Source organism: Triticum aestivum, chromosome 4D, assembly GCF_018294505.1.
Source record: "Triticum aestivum cultivar Chinese Spring chromosome 4D, IWGSC CS RefSeq v2.1, whole genome shotgun sequence".
NCBI classification, from domain to species: domain Eukaryota; kingdom Viridiplantae; phylum Streptophyta; class Magnoliopsida; order Poales; family Poaceae; genus Triticum; species Triticum aestivum.
Window position 1 is genome coordinate 164,197,058 of NC_057805.1, and position 24,106 is coordinate 164,221,163.

The 24,106-nt window shown below is 47.5% G+C and overlaps 1 protein-coding gene across 5 annotated transcripts; it reads right to left on the bottom strand.

The window, feature by feature from the left end:
* Positions 1 to 700: 700 nt before the first annotated feature.
* Positions 701 to 3,609, bottom strand: LOC123097028 (uncharacterized). Of its 5 annotated transcripts, none has more exons than XR_006446884.1 (3): positions 1,791 to 3,606; positions 1,602 to 1,696; positions 701 to 1,011 (listed from the first exon to the last, which is right to left on the bottom strand). XR_006446884.1 is itself a non-coding variant. In XM_044518806.1 (3 exons), exons 1-3 carry the CDS (start codon positions 2,577 to 2,579, stop codon positions 1,612 to 1,614), a joined length of 498 nt encoding a protein of 165 aa, XP_044374741.1. In that variant the 5' UTR covers positions 2,580 to 3,609; the 3' UTR covers positions 1,566 to 1,611. The 5 variants fall into 5 exon arrangements, 2 of the variants coding, with proteins under 2 accessions (XP_044374741.1, XP_044374740.1); XR_006446883.1 differs by lacking the exon at positions 701 to 1,011 and adding an exon at positions 1,018 to 1,420; XR_006446885.1 differs by lacking the exon at positions 701 to 1,011 and adding an exon at positions 1,018 to 1,436.
* Between the last annotated feature and the right edge of the window lie 20,497 nt (positions 3,610 to 24,106).

A 24,106-nucleotide genomic window follows, 5' to 3' on the forward strand; every position in this document is an offset into this window, starting at 1 on the left:
ACGGTTTTAACTGGCAGCAGTCGGTTTTGGGCGATTTTTTACAAACCGTTGGTCGGAATGATTCAATTGATACGCCGTTGGAAAGATATCGTCGAGGCGCAACTTTTTCATGTAGAGCACTCTCTCTAATTCCTTATGGGTTAAGAGAAGTTTTGATTTTACCGAAATGCAGACACTGTTTTTTGCGACGCCAAAATCGACGAGGGAACTGCATCAGACAGAAAAACACACTGCACCAGAGTAAAACCGCACTGCATCACACGGGCAAGTGAACATCATGATTTCTTTTGTCTTTTTATAACTACTTTTATGATTTTTTTGTCTTTTTTAGCATTTTTTCTTGTGGACAAGAGTGACCGCAGAGACAAGGGCAAGTGAACCCCAACATGATCAAAAAGTGAACCACATTGCTTTTTTTTGTCGTCTTCGTAATATTTTTCTGTACTTCACATTGCGAAGTAAGTGAACCATGGCACTACAGGAAGTGAACCCCATGTGTTTTCGTTGTCCTTTTTATACTTATTTATTTTTTACATGCGTAGGCCGGGTGAGTGGACCAGAGGGACTGAGTGAGTGAACTACATGTAATGAGAAGCGAGCTTCATTGAGTTATTTTTTTTCCTGTTTACAAGTGAACCACATAGGAGTTTTATAGCAAACTGCATGAGAGAACAAAGTGAGCTTCAAAGCCACATCTCTCTCTTTTTATAGCAAACCGCATGAGACAACAAGACTCCTCATTGAATGAGGTGAATCACAAGACGCCTCGAAGTGGGCTGCATCAACACATTTTTTCCTTGAAAATTAACCATTAATGCTTGTTGAAATGAACTTCTCAACAAATATTTTTTTACACACAATACATCATATCCCAGCGAACTAAACTACATGCCCGCTTGCTTGAGATGCACGCCCCACACACCACATGGCACCACAACAAATGACGACGTGCAACACCGAGGCATCCAAGCTACCATGGCGAAGTGAACCTCATGCCGATGCCAGCCGCAACTACACAGAGAGATTTAACAAACTTCATTGGAAACTGAATTCACCCAAATCAACAGCCATAATCTGAGAAATACACACAGAATATTTGCTGGGATCTCACTGAACCGCACATGCAAAATCCAGAAAAATGTGGGAAGAAACTGTTCTGAATCATCTATATATAGGGTGGGTCTCGCTGGCCCTACTGCATGGCGGCTAGGATCTCGCGGGCGAACTGCAATCTGACTGAACACCTAGGTCGCCTGAACCACGCGCCAAAAAAATCAGACTGAACACCGAAGCTTCCTGAACCGTAGGCCAGGAGCTAAGGAACTGCACGACATCATCCGGTTGTTGTCCCGTTGTGGAGGAGAGGAGGAAGGGCATGGATACACTGTCTTATCGTGAATGACTTGCCAGGTTCGGTTTCCTGTTTTGTTTTGAACCTTGGTATCATTAGTTAACAGCTCAATCAGTGATGTCGGCGTACTGTATGCTACTCCAGTATATTCACAAAACTTAATATAAACTGTACTAGTTATATGATGCTGATTTTGCTTAACTTACATATAAAATAAATCAGGACATTATAATCATTTGATTATACTTACCTACACGAGGCTAATGTTGTGACAAGAGGAGGACACTGAAGTAAAGAGGGCTTTTCATACACTCCTCACCTACATCGGAAACGTGGTAAAGAATCCTGAAGAGGAGAAATTCAGAAAGATCAGACTTACGAATACTACATTTCAGGCGAATTCCCTATTACCATGACTGGTAAAGAATGATGTGTTAACCTGCCGCACAATCCGACATTGATGATCTTTTTTGTGCCTTGCAGGAGAGAGTTGGGAGCCTCGGGGGCATATATTTTCTCGAGCTGTGCGGGTTTGAGAAACCGGAAGGCGACGAAATCTTGTTTCTGGCAAGGGACAAGGTTGACAAGGCCGTCCTGAATGTCGCTGGAGCCGAGCGCAACTCTGCAATCACCAATCCTTTCTTTGGAGTTATATGAATCGGGACATTCCCGTTGTATTCCCTCCAGAAAATCTATCTGAATCGGGAATGTGGCAAACAATTGTCGAATTAAATTGTAAAATAGTGCAATCTTGCTTATTGAGAAATATCAGACTAACATAGGGAAATTTTCACAGGGGAACTGGTCCTATCCAAAGAAGATCTTTCCTAAGTCTAGGCTTCAACTCCTGAGTTTAACTTTACTGCTAGCAAACTACTCCAGCGTGGGGGTTCATTGAATCCAACAGGGTGACTATATCCAGCAAAATTGAAGTAGCCTACTTATATTTCAAGAAACAAGAGTTAAAAAAATCCTACTGCATGCACATAACGCCATTGATTCTCCACCAAGCTATGTGGAGAGATGGTCACACACGTAGAAATTAACAGCTTACAGTAAACTTGAGGCACACCCGTGAGCTAAGGCATAGACGTAGAGGTAGGTTGCCGCCCTCTCCTCCTCTTTTGGCCCCGCCGGTGTCGGGAATCAGGCAACGAGCAACACAGAGGGGAAGGACTTGGCCACCGGAGCACGTCGGAGGAGCCCCGCACCTTCCGTAGTCCACCATCTAGGAGCTGCAGTGCAGTTGTGTTCATCGAGCAGCACGCACACGAGCAAGGAACTTCATTGCGTTTGCGCACTTGTCCGAGCTGCACGGCCACGGGCGCGGACTGCACGGCTGTGGTCGCCGGACTGCACAGCTGTAGGAGACGAGGGGCCGGCGAGCTCGAAGGGAGAGGAGGTCGCATGCCGCGACGATTGGCAGGGGAGTTAGGGGATCCTCCCCTTCACGTCTCCGGCGTGCTAGAGGAGCAAGGCGTGGCGGTTCCCGGCGTGCCCCAACGCCGGAGTTGCTCGCGCGTAGATGGCCGGCGTGGCTTCAGTGGTGGCGCCGGATCCAGTGCTAATGGTCGTGCCCGTGCCCATGGCCGCCGGATCCGGTGGTGATGGCCGCGTCCGGGGCTCGTGCCGCCCGGATCGCTGTGGGGGATGGCCGATGGTGCTCACGGTCAGGAACTGCAAGCGCCACGAAGCACCACGAGGCATTGTTGCAGCAGTCCACACCGGAGACGATAGGCGCGGTGGAGACTAAACCAAATCACGCCTCCGAGCTGCACTGAACCGATGGCCATCGCCGGACTCGGCGCTGCTCGGGAGCTCGGATCCTAGGTGCCTCTGGTTTGGGCAGCGACGATGGGATGGGTGTGGAGGAGGGTAAGGTGGGGTAGCGGGGCGGCATCGTCGCCGGCACGGCAGCGGGAGGCCGGGGCAGGCGCGGGAGGAGGGAGGTGGAGAAGGATTCCGCCGGATCCGGTTGGGAAAATCAGTGGTGCTCGATCGGCCGTGGAGGAAAGGAGCCAGGGGAGCTCTCAAGGCCGGTGCGGCGGGGTGGGTGGGTGGCGGTGCCAGGAGGCCCGCGCACGGATCTCGCCGTGCGGGTGGATCCAGAGCACCGGGGGGAAGGAGGGGAATGGGCACGCGACATGGGTGGTGGGGCGAGGTGGTGGGGGACGAAGCGGGGCCGGGAGGTGGTTCACGTGCGGGGAAGAAGGTGGGAGGAGGGAGGTTGTGCCGTGGGATGCGCTGGCGGGTAGGGGTGCAAGGAAGAAGGTGGGGTGGGTTGCTCCAGGTTCTGTCTGCGGCATAGTTGTCATGTTTCCGGTACGGTGGGAACGAGGAACGAGGAACGGGAACAGGGGACGAGAGTCGGAGGCTGGAAAAAATAGGATACAGCAGGGGTATACATCTCTAGAACAATTTTTTTAAAGCGAAAACGCGGTCCAATCCATTCCGGTACGATGAGTCCGGTACGGTACCATGGAACGAGGAACGTGAATCTGAATTTCTACTGCTGCATGCGCCTCTGGTCGCTGGATGCGGGGAGCAAATGGCTGGGAGGGACCGAGGGAGTACTTATACAGGGAACTGGCTGGGCTGGGAGCAACTGGCTGCATCGTCGATCCATGAAGACTAAAATAAATCATCTCCTTCCCAATGAAAAATTTATTAGCAGCCTTGGAGTAATGGAGAGCAGAACGAGGAGTTATTTAGGGGAGTGGAAAAGAACGGGGAAGAGAGTAAAACAAGGAGTTCGTGATTGATATGGCTGACCTTTTGCTTACTCGATCGATTCAAGAACCAACACTGTCGAGTCGTCGAACCTGAATCGATGATCCAGCTGCGGAAACGCCGAATCCGCATCGAATCTTACCGAATCGACCCTCGTTCCCGAATCTGATTCTGGGTCGATGAATCCGGATCGAGGGACGGCCCACCGTTCCCCGTTTCCGGCTACTATGGTCTGCGGTTCATGTCCGCAGCGCAGTCTTTTTGTTGTTAGCAGAATAAGGATAGGTGTTATTAGCATAAGGTCTTAAGGGTGTTATTAGAATAGACCCAGCCTATATATATAGCCGGTCTATTATGCTAATATTACCAGAATAGTCCAGCCTTATATATATAGGGTGGGTCTATATATATAGTGCGGAAGCGTTTTTTCGTGATTTTTTCTAAACCGCTCGTCAGAATGAAGCAAATGATACACCATTGGAAAAGATATCGTCGAGGCACATCTTTTTCATACCTACTATTTTCTCTAATTCGTTACGGTTTAAGAGCAGTTTCAAATTTACTAAATCGCGGAATTCTGTTTTTTAATTTTTTAAAAAAAATTCGGTACTGTTTTCGCTCCAGTTTTCTAACCGTTTGTTAAAATGGGGCGTATGATACGCGGTTGGAAAGCTATGGACGAGGCACAACTTTCATATGTTAAAATGTTTTTGAGATTCCTTACGGTTTTTAGTTAATTTTAAAAACGTGCGGCTGACGACGAGAGGCATAACCGCATTGTAGGTTTTGTCGCAAGAAGGGTCATCTTCACACAATCCCATGTAATGAACAAAAATGGGATAAAGAGAGTTGGCTTACAATCGCCACTTCGCGCAATTCATAAATAAATTCATACATCATTCCAGATACACACATAGACCGACTACGGTCAAATCCAAATGAAAAGAAGATAACCCCAAATGCTAGATCCCCGATCGTCCCAACTGGGCTCCACTACTGATCAACCGGAAACGAAACATAGTAACGACCAAGGTCCTCGTCGAACTCCCACTTGAGCTCGATTGCGTCACCTGCACTGGTATCATCGGCACATGCAACTGTTTTGGTAGAATCTGTGAGTCACGAGGACTCAGCAATCTCACACCCGCGAGATCAAGACTATTTTAGCTTATGGGTAGGAAAGGGTAGTGAGGTGGAGCTGCAGCAAGCGCTAAGCAAATATGGTGTATAACATACGCAAATAAGAGCGAGAAGAGAAGCAACACAACGGTCGTGAAGCTAGAAGTGATCAAGAAGTGATCCTGAAACTACTTACGCACAACCATAACACAAGAACCGTGTTCACTTCCCGGACTCCGCCGAAAAGAGACCATCACGGCTACACACGCGGTTGATGTGTTTTAATTGAGTTCAAGTGTCAAGTTCTCTACAACTGGACATTAACAAATTCTCATCTGCCACATAACCGCGGGCATGGCTCTCGAAAATGTATACCCTGCAGGGGTGTCCCAACTTAGCCCATCACAAGCTCCCACGGTCAACGAAGGATATTCCTTCTCCCAGGAAGACCCGACCAGTCTCGGAATCCCGGTTACAAGACATTTCGACAATGGTAAAACAAGACCAGCAAAGCCGCCCGATGTGCCGACAAATCCCGATAGGAGTCGCATGTGTCTCGTTCTCAGGGCACACCGGATGGGCAAGACGTCGGGTTGGCATAGACCCTGGTTGCCCAGGGGGCACCGGACATCGCACGGTTTGGACCAGCACTCAGAGGAACACTGGCCCGGGGGGTTAAAATAAAGATGACCCTTGAGTCTGCAGAACCCAAGGGAAAAAGGCTTAGGTGGCAAATGTTAAAACCAAGGTTGGGCCTTGCTGGAGGAGTTTTATTCAAAGCGAACTGTCAAGGGGGTCCCATAAATCACCCAACCGCGTAAGGAACGCAAAATCAAGGAACATAACACCGGTATGACAGAAACTAGGGCGGCAAGAGTGGAACAAAACACCAGGCATAAGGCCGAGCCTTCCACCCTTTACCAAGTATATAGATGCATTAATTAAATAAGAGATATTGTGATATCCCAACATATCCATGTTCCAACATGGAACAAACTTCATCTTCACCTGCAACTAGCAACGCTATAAGAGGGGCTGAGCAGAAGCGGTAACATAGCCAAACAACGGTTTGCTAGGAAAGGTGGGTTAGAGGCTTGACATGGCAATATGGGAGGCATGATATAGCAAGTGGTAGGTAGCGCGGCGTAGCAATAGAGCGAACAACTAGCAAGCAAAGATATAAGTGATTTCGAGGGTATGGTCATCTTGCCTGAGATCCCGCAAGGAAGAAGAACGAGTCCATGAAGAAGACAAACGGAGGTAGTCGAACGAATCCTCACACTCCGAAACGAAAGCGAAGCTAACGAGAGAAGCAACCCAGAAAGAAAGAAACAACATAGTAAACAATCATCACATAAACGTGGCATGATGTACAATCAAGTATGATGCATGTCCGGTTTAATGATTCATGGCATGGCAAAGTGCAACAAACAATACTACAAATTAAGTGGAGCTTAATATGCAGCGAGTTGCATATTGACGAAACACCACATTCAAGTTATTTAGTTCGCTCTTGTTTATGTACCCAACAATATTAAATGTTTTTAAACATGGCAAGGGGTGAAGCATATGAAAACTACCTATCTAGGCAAGTTTAAATGAGGCCGGAACAACAAACAACAATTCTGGAAAATCCTCATGTGCGTATTTTAGATTTGGTATTGTCCTGCCCTAAACACAATTTTAATGTTGTTAAACAGCAAAATAAAGTGCACCATGTTAATCTATGCATTTTTCTACCCCATTTACATATAAAGTTTATTAAATTCGGAGCTACGGTTAATTTGTTATGAATTAAAGCATTTTAACATGGCATTTAGCAAATTAATGCAAACAGCAAGTTTAAACATTTTTAACATGGGTGAAAGCTGGATATTATGAAACTAGACAGAATTCTAAGCATTTTTCATATATAAAACATTTTAATCCGATGCACGGTTGTGCAGTTATTAATTGCATGATCATGAAGGGGTTTTCTGTAAATCTGCCAATTCCCTGGAAATTAGGAAATTCACAGAACAGGAAAAAAACCGTAGCAGGCCGAAACTGAAATGTGCACTGGGGCGGATGGGCTGCTCACCATGGGCCAAGGCCCAGTCGGTGGAAGAAGTAGGCCGGCGGGGCGCTGGATGGGCCTGATCTGGAGGCCAGCAGGCAACCCACGCGCGAGGCGGGCGCAGTCAACGCGCGGTCGAGCGCTGTGGCGCGCTGCTCGACCTGAAGCAGGGGATGCAGGGGAAGCATGGCGCGGTCCTCTGCTCGACAGGGAGCAGAAGGAGAGCAGCGGCGTCGGGGATCTCCGGCGCGGCGGCGAAGGACGGAGGGCGTGGAACCGGGCGCGAAGGAGGGACCGATCTGACCGGCGGTGAGGTTCTGCGGGCGTGGGGCGGAGGCAAACCGGCGGCCACGGACTTGGAGATCCCTGGCGGGGCTCCTGTAGAGAAAGACATGAGGGGAGAGATGAGCAGCGGGAGAGAGGGAACAACATGGGAGGAGAGGCGCGGGAGGAGATGAGGTGGCGCTGGTCACCTGCGGGTCGCCGGCGAGTTTCGGTCGAGGGGATGCAGCGGGGCTCGGGACTGCTGCTGCTGCTTGGTGACACGGCGTCCCTGGCTGCTACTGCCATGACGGGGAGAGAGGAGGGTTAGAGAGAGGAAGAAGACGGGAGAAAGGGAAGGGACAGGGGCGACGCGACCTGGGTCCAGCGGAGTTGCCGCGGTCGCCGACTGGTTCCGATGGGCTCTCGCCAGCGGGAGGCACGGTCGGGAGCTCCTCTCCCAAACCAAAACGAGCATGGAGGCGGGCAAGCACTGCTGGTCTTCGGGAAGAACGTGCGGAGGCGCACGACTAGGAGAGCTCCGGGCGCGAGGGGCTTGAGGCCGCGGGGTCCTGGTGGCGCGGTTCCCGTTGGAGCTCGAGGGAGAGGGCGCCGCAAGGTGGCTGGCTGCGGTGTGGTTGGGTGGATGGATCGAGGGGAGACGGTGGTTGGCCCGGGATGGATCTGGGAGGATCCCAAGGTGGGAGGCGAGTGGGTGGATGGCTGGGGGCGGGGACAAGACTGATGGGACAAGCCTCCTAAAGATTAGGGTTGGACTAGTTTATATATAGCGTGCGGATTAGGTTAGGGACTAATCCGGTCCGTCCGATCGAAATCGAGCGGTCGAGAATAAATAGGTTAGGTAGCCCAAATAAGAAACCGAAGATGTTTTATAGATGTTTGGGGATGATCCGGACCCAACGGTAACGAAAGTCCGGTTCGGGTTCGGGGAAGTTTCGGACACGGGCGAGGGGTCGATGCTCTGCACAAAGAGGGGTTAGGCGGTCACGGTCAAGAGGGAAGCGAAAACCCGATTGGTCTCGAACGGTCAATGCAGGCAAGGCGATCCGAGGGAAGGTGATGAAGGCAAAGGGAGAAACGGCAACGACGAACGAATGCAAGTTTTAAAACATGACGGCAACGGAGTGCCGATGCAATGCGAATGATGCGATGATGAAATGCAACAAGCAAATAAAACACACGATGACAAAAAACATGGAAGCCGTCTGGAGCGTCGGTCTCGGGGCGTTACAACACTCCACCACTATAAGAGGATCTCGTCCCGAGATCTAAGGACGGCACCGGAGAAAAGCGGACGAGGAAGAGAAGTGGTAAAGCTAAGTTGCTTCTTTGACAAACGAGTGAAACCACGAACCTTGAGAGATTGAACGAACGAAAAGAGAGAATACAAGGGAGATGAACGAGATTGAAAACACTCCGTTATCAAAGAGGAACAAGGAACATTGCGAGAACCTTTGTAGGTTGAAGAATATGAAACAAGAGCTTAACGGATCAAAAGGAATATGAAAGCACACCTGTAGAAAAGAGAAACAAGGAACACCATGTGTACCTTGGAGTTTGCAAAGCTACGAATGACGAGAACAATGGATGAGAAGTACACGCAAGCACTCCGGTTGAAACGAGATGTACAAGGAACGATAAGGATCGATTACGATAACGCTCCGGTTGGAAAATGGAAGGGATAGAATATGAACTTGGCAAAATGAAAGCACTTGGATGAGACTCCGGTTAAAAGAGGAATGATATGTTGGAAATATGCCCTAGAGGCAATAATAAATGGTTATTATTATATTTCTTTGTTCATGGTAATTGTCTATTGTTCATGCTATAATTGTGTTATCCGGAAATCGTAATGCATGTGTGAATACATAGACCACAACGTGTCCCTAGTAAGCCTCTAGTTGACTAGCTCGTTGATCAACAGATAGTCATGGTTTCCTGACTATGGGCATTGGATGTCATTGATAACGGGATCACATCATTAGGAGAATGATGTGATGGACAAGACCCAATCCTAAGCATAGCTCAAAGATCGTGTAGTTCGTTTGCTAGAGCTTTTCCAATGTCAAGTATCTCCTCCTTAGACCATGAGATCGTGCAACTCCCGGATACCGTAGGAGTACTTTGGGTGTGCCAAACGTCACAACGTAACTGGGTGACTATAAAGGTACACTACGGGTATCTCCGAAAGTGTTTGTTGGGTTGGCACGGATCGAGACTGGGATTTGTCACTCCGTATGACGGAGAGGTATCTCTGGGCCCACTCGGTAATGCATCATCATAATGAGCTCAATGTGACTAAGGAGTTAGTCACGGGATCATGCATTGCGGTACGAGTAAAGAGACTTGCCGGTAACGAGATTGAACAAGGTATTGGGATACCGACGATCGAATCTCGGGCAAGTAACATACCGATTGACAAAGGGAATTGTATACGGGATTGATTGAATCCTCGACATCGTGGTTCATCCGATGAGATCATCATGGAACATGTGGGAGCCAACATGGGTATCCAGATCCCGCTGTTGGTTATTGACCGGAGAGGCGTCTCGGTCATGTCTGCATGTCTCCCGAACCCGTAGGGTCTACACACTTAAGGTTCGGTGACGCTAGGGTTGTAGAGATATGAGTATGCGGAAACCCGAAAGTTGTTCGGAGTCCCGGATGAGATCCCGAAGTCATGAGGAGTTCCGGAATGGTCTGGAGGTGAAGAATTATATATAGGAAGTCAAGTTTCGGCCACCGGGAAAGTTTCGGGGGTCACCGGTATTGTACCGGGACCACCAGAAGGGTCCCGGGGGTCCACCGGGTGGGGCCACCTATCCCGGAGGGCCCCATGGGCTGAAGTGGTAAGGGAACCAGCCCTTAGTGGGCTGGGGCACCCCCCATGGGCCTCCCCCTGCGCCTAGGGTTGGAAACCCTAGGGTGGGGGGGCGCCCCGCTTGCCTTGGGGGGCAAGTCTCCCCCCTGGCCGCCGCCCCCCATGTAGATGGGTTCTAGGCCGGCGCCCCCCTCCCAGGGGGCCTATATAAAGGGGGGGAGGGCAGCAATACTACAGCCTTTGGCGCCTCCCTCCTCCCCTGCAACACCTCTCCCTCTCGCAGAAGCTTGGCGAAGCCCTGCCGAGATCCCGCTACATCCACCACCACGCCGTCGTGCTGCTGGATCTCCATCAACCTCTCCTTCCCCCTTGCTGGATCAAGAAGGAGGAGACGTCGCTGCTCCATACGTGTGTTGAACGCGAAGGTGCCGTCCGTTCGGCACTCGGTCATCGGTGATTTGGATCACGGCGAGTACGACTCCATCAACCTCGTTCATTGGAACGCTTCCGCTCGCGATCTACAAGGGTATGTAGATGCACTCCTTTCCCCTCGTTGCTAGTATACTCCATAGATGGATCTTGGTGATGCGTAGGAAATTTTAAAATTCTGCTACGATACCCAACAGTGGCATCATGAGCCAGGCCTATGCGTAGTTACTATGCACGAGTAGAACACAAAGCAGTTGTGGGCGTAGATGTTGCCAATTCTTCTTGCCGCTACTAGTCTTATTTTGTTTCGGCGGTATTGTGGGATGAAGCGGCCCGGACCGACCTTACACGTACGCTTACATGAGACAGGTTCCACCGACTGACATGCACTAGTTGCATAAGGTGGCTAGCGGGTGTCTGTCTCTCCCACTTTAGTCGGAACGGATTCGATGAAAAGGGTCCTTATGAAGGGTAAATAGAAATTGGCATATCACGTTGTGGTTTTACGTAGGTAAGAAACGTTCTTGCTAGAAACCTATACAAGCCACGTAAAAACTTGCAACAACAATTAGAGGACGTCTAACTTGTTTTTGCAGCATGTGCTATGTGATGTGATATGGCCAGAAGATGTGATGAATGAGATATGTGATGTATGAGATTGATCATATTCCTGTAATAGGAATCACGACTTGCATGTCGATGAGTATGACAACCGGCAGGAGCCATAGGAGTTGTCTTTATTTTTGTATGACCTGCGTGTCATTGAATAACGCCATGTAAATTACTTTACTTTATTGCTAAACGCGTTAGCCATAGAAGTAGAAGTAATCGTTGGCGTGACAACTTCATGAAGACACAATGATGGAGATCATGATGATGGAGATCATGGTGTCATGCCGGTGACGAAGATCATGGTGCCCCGAAGATGGAGATCAAAGGAGCGAAATGATATTGGCCATATCATGTCACTATTTGATTGCATGTGATGTTTATCATGTTTTGCATCTTATTTGCTTAGAACGACGGTAGTAAGTAAGATGATCCCTTATAATAATTTCAAGAATGTGTTCCCCCTAACTGTGCACCGTTGCGAAGGTTCGTTGTTTTGAAGCACCACGTGATGATCGGGTGTGATAGATTCTAACGTTCGCATACAACAGGTGTTGACGAGCCTAGCATGTACAGACATGGCCTCGGAACACACGCAATACACTTAGGTTGACTTGACGAGCCTAGCATGTACAGACATGGCCTCGGAACACAGAGGACCGAAAGGTCGAGCATGAGTCGTATAGAAGATACGATCAACATGGAGATGTTCACCGATCTTGACTAGTCCGTCTCACGTGATGATCGGACACGGCCTAGTTAACTCGGATCATGTTTCACTTGGATGACTAGAGGGATGTCTATCTAAGTGGGAGTTCATTGAATAATTTGATTATATGAACTTAATTATCATGAACTTAGTCTAAAATCTTTACAATATGTCTTGTAGATCAAATGGCCCATGTTGTCCTCAACTTCAACGCGTTCCTAGAGAAACCAAGCTGAAAGATGATGGCAGTAACTATATGGACTGGGTCCGGAACCTGAGGATCATGCTCATAGCTGCCAAGAAAGATTATGTCTTAGAAGCACCGCTAGGTGAAGCACCCATCCCAGAGAACCAAGACGTTATGAACGCTTGGCAATCACGTGCTGATGATTACTCCCTCGTTCAGTGCGGCATGCTTTACAGCTTAGAACCGGGGCTCCAAAAGCGTTTTGAGAAACATGGAGCATACGAGATGTTCGAAGAGCTGAAAATGGTTTTCCAAGCTCATGCCCGGGTCGAGAGATATGAAGTCTCCGACAAGTTCTTCAGCTATAAAATGGAGGAAAATAGTTCTGTTAGTGAGCACATACTCAGAATGTCTGGGTTACACAACCGCTTGTCTCAGCTGGGAGTTAATCTCCCGGATGACGCGGTCATTGACAGAATCCTTCAGTCGCTTCCACCAAGCTACAAGAGCTTTGTGATGAACTTCAATATGCAGGGGATGGAAAAGACCATTCCCGAGGTATATTCAATGTTGAAATCAGCGGAGGTGGAAATCAGAAAAGAACATCAAGTGTTGATGGTGAATAAAACCACTAAGTTCAAGAAGGGCAAGGGTAAGAAGAACTTCAAGAAGGACAGCAAGGGAGTTGCCGCGCCCGGTAAGCCAGTTACCGGGAAGAAGTCAAAGAATGGACCCAAGCCTGAGACTAAGTGCTTTTATTGCAAGGGAAGTGGTCACTGGAAGCGGAACTGCCCCAAATACTTAGCGGACAAGAAGGCCGGCAACACCAAAGGTATCTGTGATATACATGTAACTGATGTGTACCTTACCAGTACTCGTAGTAGCTCCTGGGTATTTGATACCGGTGCGGTTGCTCATATTTGTAACTCAAAACAGGAACTGCGGAATAAACGGAGACTGGCAAAGGACGAGGTGACGATGCGCGTCGGGAATGGTTCCAAGGTCGATGTGATCGCCGTCGGCACGCTACCTCTGCATCTACCTACGGGATTAGTTTTAAACCTCAATAATTGTTATTTAGTGCCAGCTTTGAGCATGAACATTGTATCTGGATCTCGTTTAATTCGAGATGGCTACTCATTTAAATCCGAGAATAATGGTTGTTCTATTTATATGAGAGATATGTTTTATGGTCATGCCCCGCTGGTCAATGGTTTATTCTTGATGAATCTCGAACGTGATGTTACACATATTCATAGTGTGAATACCAAAAGATGTAAAGTTGATAACGATAGTCCGACATACTTGTGGCACTGCCGCCTTGGTCACATTGGTGTCAAGCGCATGAAGAAGCTCCATGCAGATGGACTTTTGGAGTCTCTTGATTACGAATCATTTGACACGTGCGAATCATGCCTCATGGGTAAGATGACCAAGACTCCGTTCTCCGGAACAATGGAGCGAGCAACCAACTTGTTGGAAATCATACATACCGATGTGTGCGGTCCAATGAGTGTTGAGGCTCGCGGAGGATATCGTTATGTTCTCACTCTCACTGATGACTTAAGTAGATATGGGTATGTCTAACTAATGAAACACAAGTGTGAAACCTTTGAAAAGTTCAAGGAATTTCAGAGTGAGGTTGAGAATCAACGTGACAGAAAAATAAAATTCTTACGATCAGATCGTGGTGGAGAATATTTAAGTCACGAATTTGGTGCGCACTTAAGGAAATGTGGAATCGTTTCACAACTCACGCTGCCTGGAACACCTCAGCGAAACGGTGTGTCCGAACGTCGTAATCGCACTCTATTGGATATGGTGCGATCTATGATGTCTCTTACCGATTTACCGCTCTCATTTTGGGGCTATGCTTTAGAGACTGCCGCATTCACTTTAAATAGGGCTCCGTCGAAATCCGTTGAGATGACACCGTATGAATTATGGTTTGGGAAGAAACCTAAGCTGTCATTTCTAACAGTTTGGGGATGCGATGCTTATGTCAAGAAACTTCAACCTGAAAAGCTCGAACCCAAGTCGGAAAAATGCGTCTTCATAGGATACCCCAAGGAAACTATTGGGTATACCTTCTACCTCAGATCCGAAGGCAAGATCTTCGTTGCCAAGAACGGGTCCTTTCTGGAGAAAGAGTTTCTCTCGAAAGAATTAAGTGGGAGGAAAGTGGAACTTGATGAGGTGATAGTCACCCCTTCCGAACCGGAAAGTAGCGCAGGGCGGGAAGATGTTCCTGTGGTGCCTACACCGACTGGGGAGGAAGTTAATGATGATGATCATGAAGCTTCGGATCAAGTTACTACTGAACTTCGTAGGTCCACAAGGACACGTTCCGCACCAGAGTGGTACGGCAACCCTGTCCTGGAAATCATGTTGTTAGACAACGGTGAACCTTCGAACTATGAAGAAGCGATGGCGGGCCCGGATTCCGACAAATGACTAGAAGCCATGAAATCCGAGATAGGATCCATGTATGAAAACGAAGTATGGACTTTGACTAACTTGCCCGATGATCGGCGAGCCATAGAAAATAAATGGATCTTTAAGAAGAAGACAGACGCGAATGGTAATGTGACCATCTATAAGGCTCGACTTGTCGCTAAGGGTTATCGACAAGTTCAAGGGGTTGACTACGATGAGACTTTCTCACCCGTAGCGAAGCTGAAGTCCGTCCGAATCATGTTAGAAATTGCCGCATACTATGATTATGAGATATGGCAGATGGACGTCAAAACGGCATTCCTTAACGGCTTCCTTAAGGAAGAATTGTATATGATGCAGCCGGAAGGTTTTGTCGATCCTAAGAATGCTAACAAAGTATGCAAGCTCCAGCGCTCAATCTATGGGCTGGTGCAAGCATCTCGGAGTTGGAACATTCGCTTTGATGAGATGATCAAAGCGTTTGGGTTTACACAGACTTATGGAGAAGCCCGTGTTTACAAGAAAGTGAGTGGGAGCTCTGTAGCATTTCTCTTATTGTATGTGGATGACATACTATTGATGGGATATGATATAGAATTCTTGGAAAGTACAAAGGCCTATTTGAATAAGTGTTTTTCAATGAAGGACCTTGGAGAAGCTGCTTATATATTAGGCATCAAGATCTATAGAGATAGATCAAGACGCCTCATTGGTCTTTCACAAAGTACGTACCTTGACAAGATATTGAAGAAGTTCAATATGGATCAGTCCAAGAAGGGGTTCTTGCCTCTATTGCAAGGTGTGCAATTGAGCACGGCTCAATGCCCGACCACGGCAGAAGATAGAGAAAAGATGAGTGTCATCCCCTATGCCTCGGCCATAGGGTCTATTATGTATGCCATGCTGTGTACCAGACCTGATGTAAACCTTGCCGTAAGTTTGGTAGGAAGGTACCAAAGTAATCCCGGCATGGAACACTGGACAGCGGTCAAGAATATCCTGAAGTACCTGAAGAGGACTAAGGATATGTTTCTCGTTTATGGAGGTGACGAAGAGCTCGTCGTAAAGGGTTACGTCGACGCTAGCTTCGACACAGATCTGGATGACTCGAAGTCACAAACCGGATACGTGTATATTTTGAATGGAGGAGCAGTAAGCTGGTGCAGTTGCAAGCAAAGCGTCGTGGCGGGATCTACATGTGAAGCGGAGTACATGGCAGCCTCGGAGGCAGCACAGGAAGCAGTCTGGATGAAAGAGTTCATTACCGACCTAGGGGTGATTCCCAATGCGTCGGGCCCGATGACTCTCTTCTGTGACAACACTGGAGTTATTGCCCTTGCGAACGAGCCCAGGTTTCACAGGAAGACCAGGCATATCAAGCGTCGCTTCAACTCCATTCGTGAAAGTGTTCAAAATGGAGACATAGATATTTGTAAAGTACATACGGACCTGAATGTAGCAGATCCGTTGACTAAACCTCTCCCTAGAGCAAAACATGATCAACACCGGACGCAATGGGTGTTCGATTCATCACAATGTAACTAGATTATTGACTCTAGTGCAAGTGGGAGACTGTTGGAAATATGCCCTAGAGGCAATAATAAATGGTTATTATTATATTTCTTTGTTCATGGTAATTGTCTATTGTTCATGCTATAATTGTGTTATCCGGAAATCGTAATGCATGTGTGAATACATAGGCCACAACGTGTCCCTAGTAAGCCTCTAGTTGACTAGCTCGTTGATCAACAGATAGTCATGGTTTCCTGACTATGGACATTGGATGTCATTGATAACGGGATCACATCATTAGGAGAATGATGTGATGGACAAGACCCAATCCTAAGCATAGCTCAAAGATCGTGTAGTTCGTTTGCTAGAGCTTTTCCAATGTCAAGTATCTTCTCCTTAGACCATGAGATCGTGCAACTCCCGGATACCGTAGGAGTACTTTGGGTGTGCCAAACGTCACAACGTAACTGGGTGACTATAAAGGTACACTACGGGTATCTCCGAAAGTGTCTGTTGGGTTGGCACGGATCGAGACTGGGATTTGTCACTCCGTATGACGGAGAGGTATCTCTGGGCCCACTCGGCAATGCATCATCATAATGAGCTCAATGTGACTAAGGAGTTAGTCACGGGATCATGCATTGTTGTACGAGTAAAGAGACTTGCCGGTAACGAGATTGAACAAGGTATTGGGATACCGACGATCGAATCTCGGGCAAGTAACATACCGATTGACAAAGGGAATTGTATACGGGATTGATAGAATCCTCGACATCGTGGTTCATCCGATGAGATCATCATGGAGCATGTGGGAGACAACATGGGTATCCAGATCCCGCTGTTGGTTATTGACCGGAGAGGCGTCTCGGTCATGTCTGCATGTCTCCCGAACCCGTAGGGTCTACACACTTAAGGTTCGGTGACGCTAGGGTTGTAGAGATATGAGTATGCGGAAACCCGAAAGTTGTTCGGAGTCCCGGATGAGATCCCGGACGTCACGAGGAGTTCCGTAATGGTCCGGAGGTGAAGAATTATATATAGGAAGTCAAGTTTCGGCCACCGGGGAAGTTTCGGGGGTCACCGGTATTGTACCGGGACCACCGGAAGGGTCCCGGGGGTCCACCGGGTGGGGCCACCTATCCCGGAGGGCCCCATGGGCTGAAGTGGGAAGGGAACCAGCCCTTAGTGGGCTGGGGCACCCCCATGGGCCTCCCCCCTGCGCCTAGGGTTGGAAACCCTAGGGTGGGGGCGCGCCCCGCTTGCCTTGGGGGGCAAGTCTCCCCCCTGGCCGCCGCCCCCCATGTAGATGGGTTCCAGGCCGGTGCCCCCCCTCCCAGGGGGCCTATATAAAGGGGGGAGGGAGGGCAGCAATACTACAGCCTTTGGCGCCTCCGTCCTCCCCTGCAACACCTCTCCCTCTCGCAGAAGCTTGGCGAAGCCCTGCCGAGATCCCGCTACATCCACCACCACGCCGTCGTGCTGCTGGATCTCCATCAACCTCTCCTTCCCCCTTGCTGGATCAAGAAGGAGGAGACGTCGCTGCTCCGTACGTGTGTTGAACGCGGAGGTGCCGTCCGTTCGGCACTCGGTCATCGGTGATTTGGATCACGGCGAGTACGACTCCATCAACCTCGTTCATTGGAACGCTTCCGCTCGCGATCTACAAGGGTATGTAGATGCACTCCTTTCCCCTCGTTGCTAGTATACTCCATAGATGGATCTTGGTGATGCGTAGGAAATTTTAAAATTCTGCTACGATACCCAACATGATAGACACAACACTCCGGTTAAATGGATTAGCAAGGAAAGAACATGATCTTGAGAAAACGAGACAATGGGTCGAAGAGAGCAACATCACAGTGCCTCCGGAACAAAAGAATAGTAGCTAGATTGTTGGGATAAAGGGACAGAGAAGAAAATGACAACTCCCACCACAATTGAATTTCAAGAGCATCCTTGCAAGGAAGGATTGAACGGAGTTCTTGGGAAACTAGCAACGAGAAGAACAAGCTTGTAGTGGGCTTATGGAAACATCTCAAAATTATGAGGTGACAAACGACCACTAACGAAAACCATTGATTTGATTAAGAGCACCAAAGAGATGAAAAACTTCTTCCACCAAGATGATAAAGAGATAACTTGGATCATTGTTAAGCACCACAATAGCAATTCCTTAGGAAAGGCTTTAGATGAAATCTCTACCAAGATAACTCCAACGAAGAGATTGATGGATTTAAAATACCTCATTCTTGACAACATGTGAATCATGGGACATGAATGGAAATTATCAAGAAGGACATAACACCACCTCAAAAGATATTGTAGAAAGAATTGCACTTCGGAATGCAAGAAGAAGAATACTTGAGCTCCTCCAACAAGAATCTTGAAGGACACTTCGAGAATGAATTAAATCCTTGATGAACCATCATGTAGAGCCTCCATGAAGAACTCCGATAATAAAAGGATGATAAAAAGACAGAGAAGTTGAGAACACAAGGTCAAGCCTTGCGATAATTTAGATGGAGCTTCGCGACGAGATAATGCGGAAAAAACTTGGAACTCCGGAAGAAGATGAACACATATAACTGAGAAATTGATACCATTACGAACTCCGGAAGAAGGAATTAATCACTTGGATGAAACAAGAACAAGAATTATGTTATGTGTATCCTTCACTAATTTAGATTGATGACAAGCAACGGATTTGGCATACTACTTATTTCTTTTGCAAGGATCGAAGAGAGATATAGCGCCAACTTGAAGAATTCTTCGACGAATCACCGGGAGGATTGGAAAGAACGAATGAAATGATACGATAATAAAGGAATAGGAATGTTGAACAAACCACCGGTAGGATTATGAGAGAACAAATGAATTGATACGAAGCCAAACGAAGAGGAATCTTAAACAAACCATCGTAAGAACTAAAAATGAAAGTAGCAAAGGCACAATTCACCAGGAAGAATTGGAAAACGAAAGAAGATACTTGAGGGGATTTAGATACATGAGAACGAAGAGATCTGAACTGATTAGAGGATATTTGAACGATGCACCGGTAAGATTTGGAGAACGAGAGCTGAAAGCTGGAATGAATAATTATGACATGATGGCCTATGGAGGAAACAAATGGGAACAACTCATGAAATGCTCCGGATGGGTAAAAAGAATTCTCACAATCGAAAACAATTATGAGAGGATGGCATCAAGCTTGAACTTCGCATCTTTGGAAGAACGGGTAAGGATTTAAGAGGAACTCCTCTTCGGTCTTCAAAATCTGAGAATAACGACGAGAAACACCACCATGAATTGTTGAGGCACTCCGGAATGAAAATTAGAAAGGTTGAACCAATGATGAAAAGAATTTGAAAGATCTTGGAGAAAGACAATTGACTGATGATAATTCATTCTTACGTCAAACTTTGAAAAGAATTTTAGAAGCTCCGGGAAAATTAGAAGAGTCAGGTAAGATCCTGGAAAAGACCTGTGGGTTAGGCCCACTCAAAAGAAACACCGTTGGAATGATTTTTAAGAGAGACTGCACCGGTTGAATTAAGTGGCTTGAATGAGATAACAACCTCGAAATAACTTGAACGGATCGAGAATGGAAACGCGAATCTTCTGAGATATCTTCGTCACTTCGGATATGAATAAAGAGAGATGAACGATTAAGAGGTACACCGGCATGGAAAAGCATTTGAAACAAGGAAAGGAACGTGATTAACACCGAAAACTTGAATTGAATCCACCGGGGAAGATAAGAGAACAAAGAATGATAAACTTGGAGCTTCCTTTAGCATCTTCATGAGAATCACCGGATAAGAACATTGAAGCAAAATAATGAAGAGACTGCACATCAATAAAATGGATGCTTGATTAAGATATATGAGTCCTTGAATAAAAGGGTGGGAGGGCGGGAAAAACAAAGGCAACTTGGGGCAGATGGAATAAACACCGTTGAGAAAACTTAGAATTGATCTTACGGATGGGGAGAATGATGGGATCATCTCGAAGAGAAACACACCGGTTGGAAATAGAATTAAGATGGAAATCTTGATGATCAAGAAGGATTAGTAACCACATAGGAATATGAGAACACCACTTAGAAAAAGGTATGGAATCAACACTTGACATCGAAGCAACTCGAATACCACCACAAAAACAAAACAAGGATTTGGCTTGCAGAAATAAGCCGAAAACAAACATATGATAGAGATTTTGCCCAAAGTGTTCGTGATGAGGCCCCATGGGCACGACGTACAGCGGACGTCACGAATGACAAACAAGACGTCCCCGAATCGGCATAGCCAAGGATTCTTTAAGACGCCTCGCGACCACTGTAAATCGACCGTGAAAAGCGAACTACTAGACGTTGGACCCCAATCTCAAATCATACATCTATCGAAAAGATATTCTAGGAGCTACTTGAATTCCCACCTATAAACTCCCGAAACTTTCTGGTTATGCAATCAGGTGTTGGGGATACAGGGGACGCAATATATCTCACCCAAACTAACAATACCCAGATCCAGCTGTATCCATCCGTCAACACATAACCAAGAAAAACTCCGGAAATTGTGTACCTCAACCTTCGAAAAGCATCCGTTATACGAGTTGTGGCAATACTCCCGAACTCCCGCCCCAGTACTGGGTGGCGTCGAGGTAATCTCACCAACAAACTGCATAAAAGAGATTTTCGATGTCGGCGAAACTCAGGTATTCCAGAACTTTAACGATAAAATTGTGACGACAACACCTCGGAGCTCAACTCCCCGGGACACTGCCACAACCCCTAAATGTCAGGAGGCACCAAGAACAATGTTCTCGTCACAAAACCATCGGAACGATTCCAAGATACCCGCATGATTCTAATTTTTTTAGTGAAATTTGAGGAGAGGAAAGTCAAAACTTCTACGTCAGGAGGCCTCACCAGAGCAACGAAGGGACTGAGGAGTAAAAACAATCCTACTCTCCGATATATATAATCCTAAGACTCAAAACATTTTTGTTCTAGACTCAACAACGTCAGCGATTCGATCAAGCAGGGGGCTCCTAAGTCGGGGATGGCTCTGATTACCAACTTGTAACACCCATGATGCGGCTATATCTCTCACGTGTCGAGGCACGACTTAGAGAGGCATAACCGCATTGTAGGTTTTGTCGCAAGAAGGGTCATCTTCACACAATCCCATGTAATGAACAAGAATGGGATAAAGAGAGTTGGCTTACAATCGCCACTTCGCACAATTCATAAATAAATTCATACATCATTCCAGATACACACATAGACCGACTACGGTCAAATCCAAATGAAAAGAAGATAACCCCAAATGCTAGATCCCCGATCGTCCCAACTGGGCTCCACTACTGATCAACCGGAAACGAAACATAGTAACGACCAAGGTCCTCGTCGAACTCCCACTTGAGCTCGGTTGCGTCACCTGCACTGGTATCATCGGCACCTGCAACTGTTTTGGTAGAATCTGTGAGTCACGAGGACTCAGCAATCTCACACCCGCGAGATCAAGACTATTTAAGCTTATGGGTAGGAAAGGGTAGTGAGGTGGAGCTGCAGCAAGCACTAAGCAAATATGGTGTCTAACATACGCAAATAAGAGCGAGAAGAGAAGCAACGCAACGGTCGTGAAGCTAGAAGTGATCAAGAAGTGATCCTGAAACTACTTATGCACAACCATAACACAAGAACCGTGTTCACTTCCCGGACTCCGCCGAAAAGAGACCATCACGGCTACACACGCGGTTGATGCATTTTAATTAAGTTCAAGTGTCAAGTTCTCTACAACCGGACATTAACAAATTCTCATCTGCCACATAACCGCGGGCACGGCTCTCGAAAGTTTATACCCTGCAGGGGTGTCCCAACTTAGCCCATCACAAGCTCTCACGGTCAACGAAGGATATTCCTTCTCCCAGGAAGACCCGATCAGTCTCGGAATCCCGGTTACAAGACATTTCGACAATGGTAATACAAGACCAGCAAAGCCGCCCGATGTGCCGACAAATCCCGATAGGAGTCGCATGTATCTCGTTCTCAGGGCACACCGGATGGGCAAGACGTCGGGTTGGCATAGACCCTGGTTGCCCAGGGGGCGCCGGACATCGCCCGGTTTGGACCAGCACTCAGAGGAACACTGGCCCGGGGGGTTAAAATAAAGATGACCCTTGAGTCTGCAGAACCCAAGGGAAAAAGGCTTAGGTGGCAAATGTTAAAACCAAGGTTGGGCCTTGCTGGAGGAGTTTTATTCAAAGAGAACTGTCAAGGGGGTCCCATAAATCACCCAACCGCGTAAGGAACGCAAAATCAAGGAACATAACACCGGTATGACGGAAACTAGGGCGGCAAGAGTGGAACAAAACACCAGGCATAAGGCCGAGCGTTCCACCCTTTACCAAGTATATAGATGCATTAATTAAATAAGAGATATTGTGATATCCCAACATATCCATGTTCCAACATGGAACAAACTTCATCTTCACCTGCAACTAGCAACGCTATAAGAGGGGCTGAGCAGAAGCGGTAACATAGCCAAACAACGGTTTGCTAGGAAAGGTGGGTTAGAGGCTTGACATGGCAATATGGGAGGCATGATATAGCAAGTGGTAGGTAGCGCGGCGTAGCAATAGAGCGAACAACTAGCAAGCAAAGATATAAGTGATTTCGAGGGTATGCTCATCTTGCCTGAGATCCCGCAAGGAAGAAGAACGAGTCCATGAAGAAGACAAACGGACGTAGTCGAACGAATCCTCACACTCCGAAACGAAAGCGAAGCTAACGAGAGAAGCAACCCGGAAAGAAACAAACAACATAGTAAACAATCATCACATAAACATGGCATGATGTACAATCAAGTATGATGCATGTCCGGTTTAATGATTCATGGCATGGCAAAGTGCAACAAACAATACTACAAATTAAGTGGAGCTCAATATGCAACGAGTTGCATATTGACGAAACACCACATTCAAGTTATTTAGTTCGCTCTTGTTTATGTACCCAACAATATTAAATTTTTTTAAACATGGCAAGGGGTGAAGCATATGAAAACTACCTATCTAGGCAAGTTTAAATGAGGACGGAACAACAAACAACAATTCCGGAAAATCCTCATGTGCATATGTAACACCCCGGATGTAACTTTTCATATTTGTAACTCCAACTCTTGCCATTTTCGGCTATGTGGTATGATATTCCCTCCGTGGTTGGGTTTCGTCTTCGTTTTGCATTTTGTTCATGTCATGCATCTCATATCATGTCATCATGTGCATCTCATTTGCATACGTGTTCGTCTCATGCATCCGAGCATTTTCCCCGTTGTCCGTTTTGCAATCCGACACTCCCACATGCACCGGCGCACCCCCTCTTGTCTCTTTTCGTGAGCGGGTGTTAAACATTCTCGGAATGGACCGAGGTTTGCCAAGTGGCCTTAGTACACCACCGGTAGACCACCTGTCAAGTTTCGTTCCATTTGGAGGTCGTTTGATGCTCCAACGGTTAACCGGGTAACCGCAAAGGCCTTTTGTGTGTTGCAGAAAACCCCCCTCCAAACAGCCCAATAACCCACCTAAGTCACTTCCATGCTCTCGGTCATTCGATCACGATCGTGTGGGCGAAAACCGCACTCCATTTGGAGTCTCCTAGCTCCCTCTAGCTATAAATATGTGCCTCCCCCGGAATTTTCGCGCAGATCAAACCCTAACCCCTTCCCCTCTCCGCCGCCGGACACGTCCGGTCCGGCCGGACGAAGTCGCCGCCGCCCAGAGCCTATCGCGCTGCGCCACGTGGCGAGCCGCGCCCACTTCGCCGCCGGCCCGCCGAAGCCCATCGCCGGCCCTCGCGGGCCCGTGCG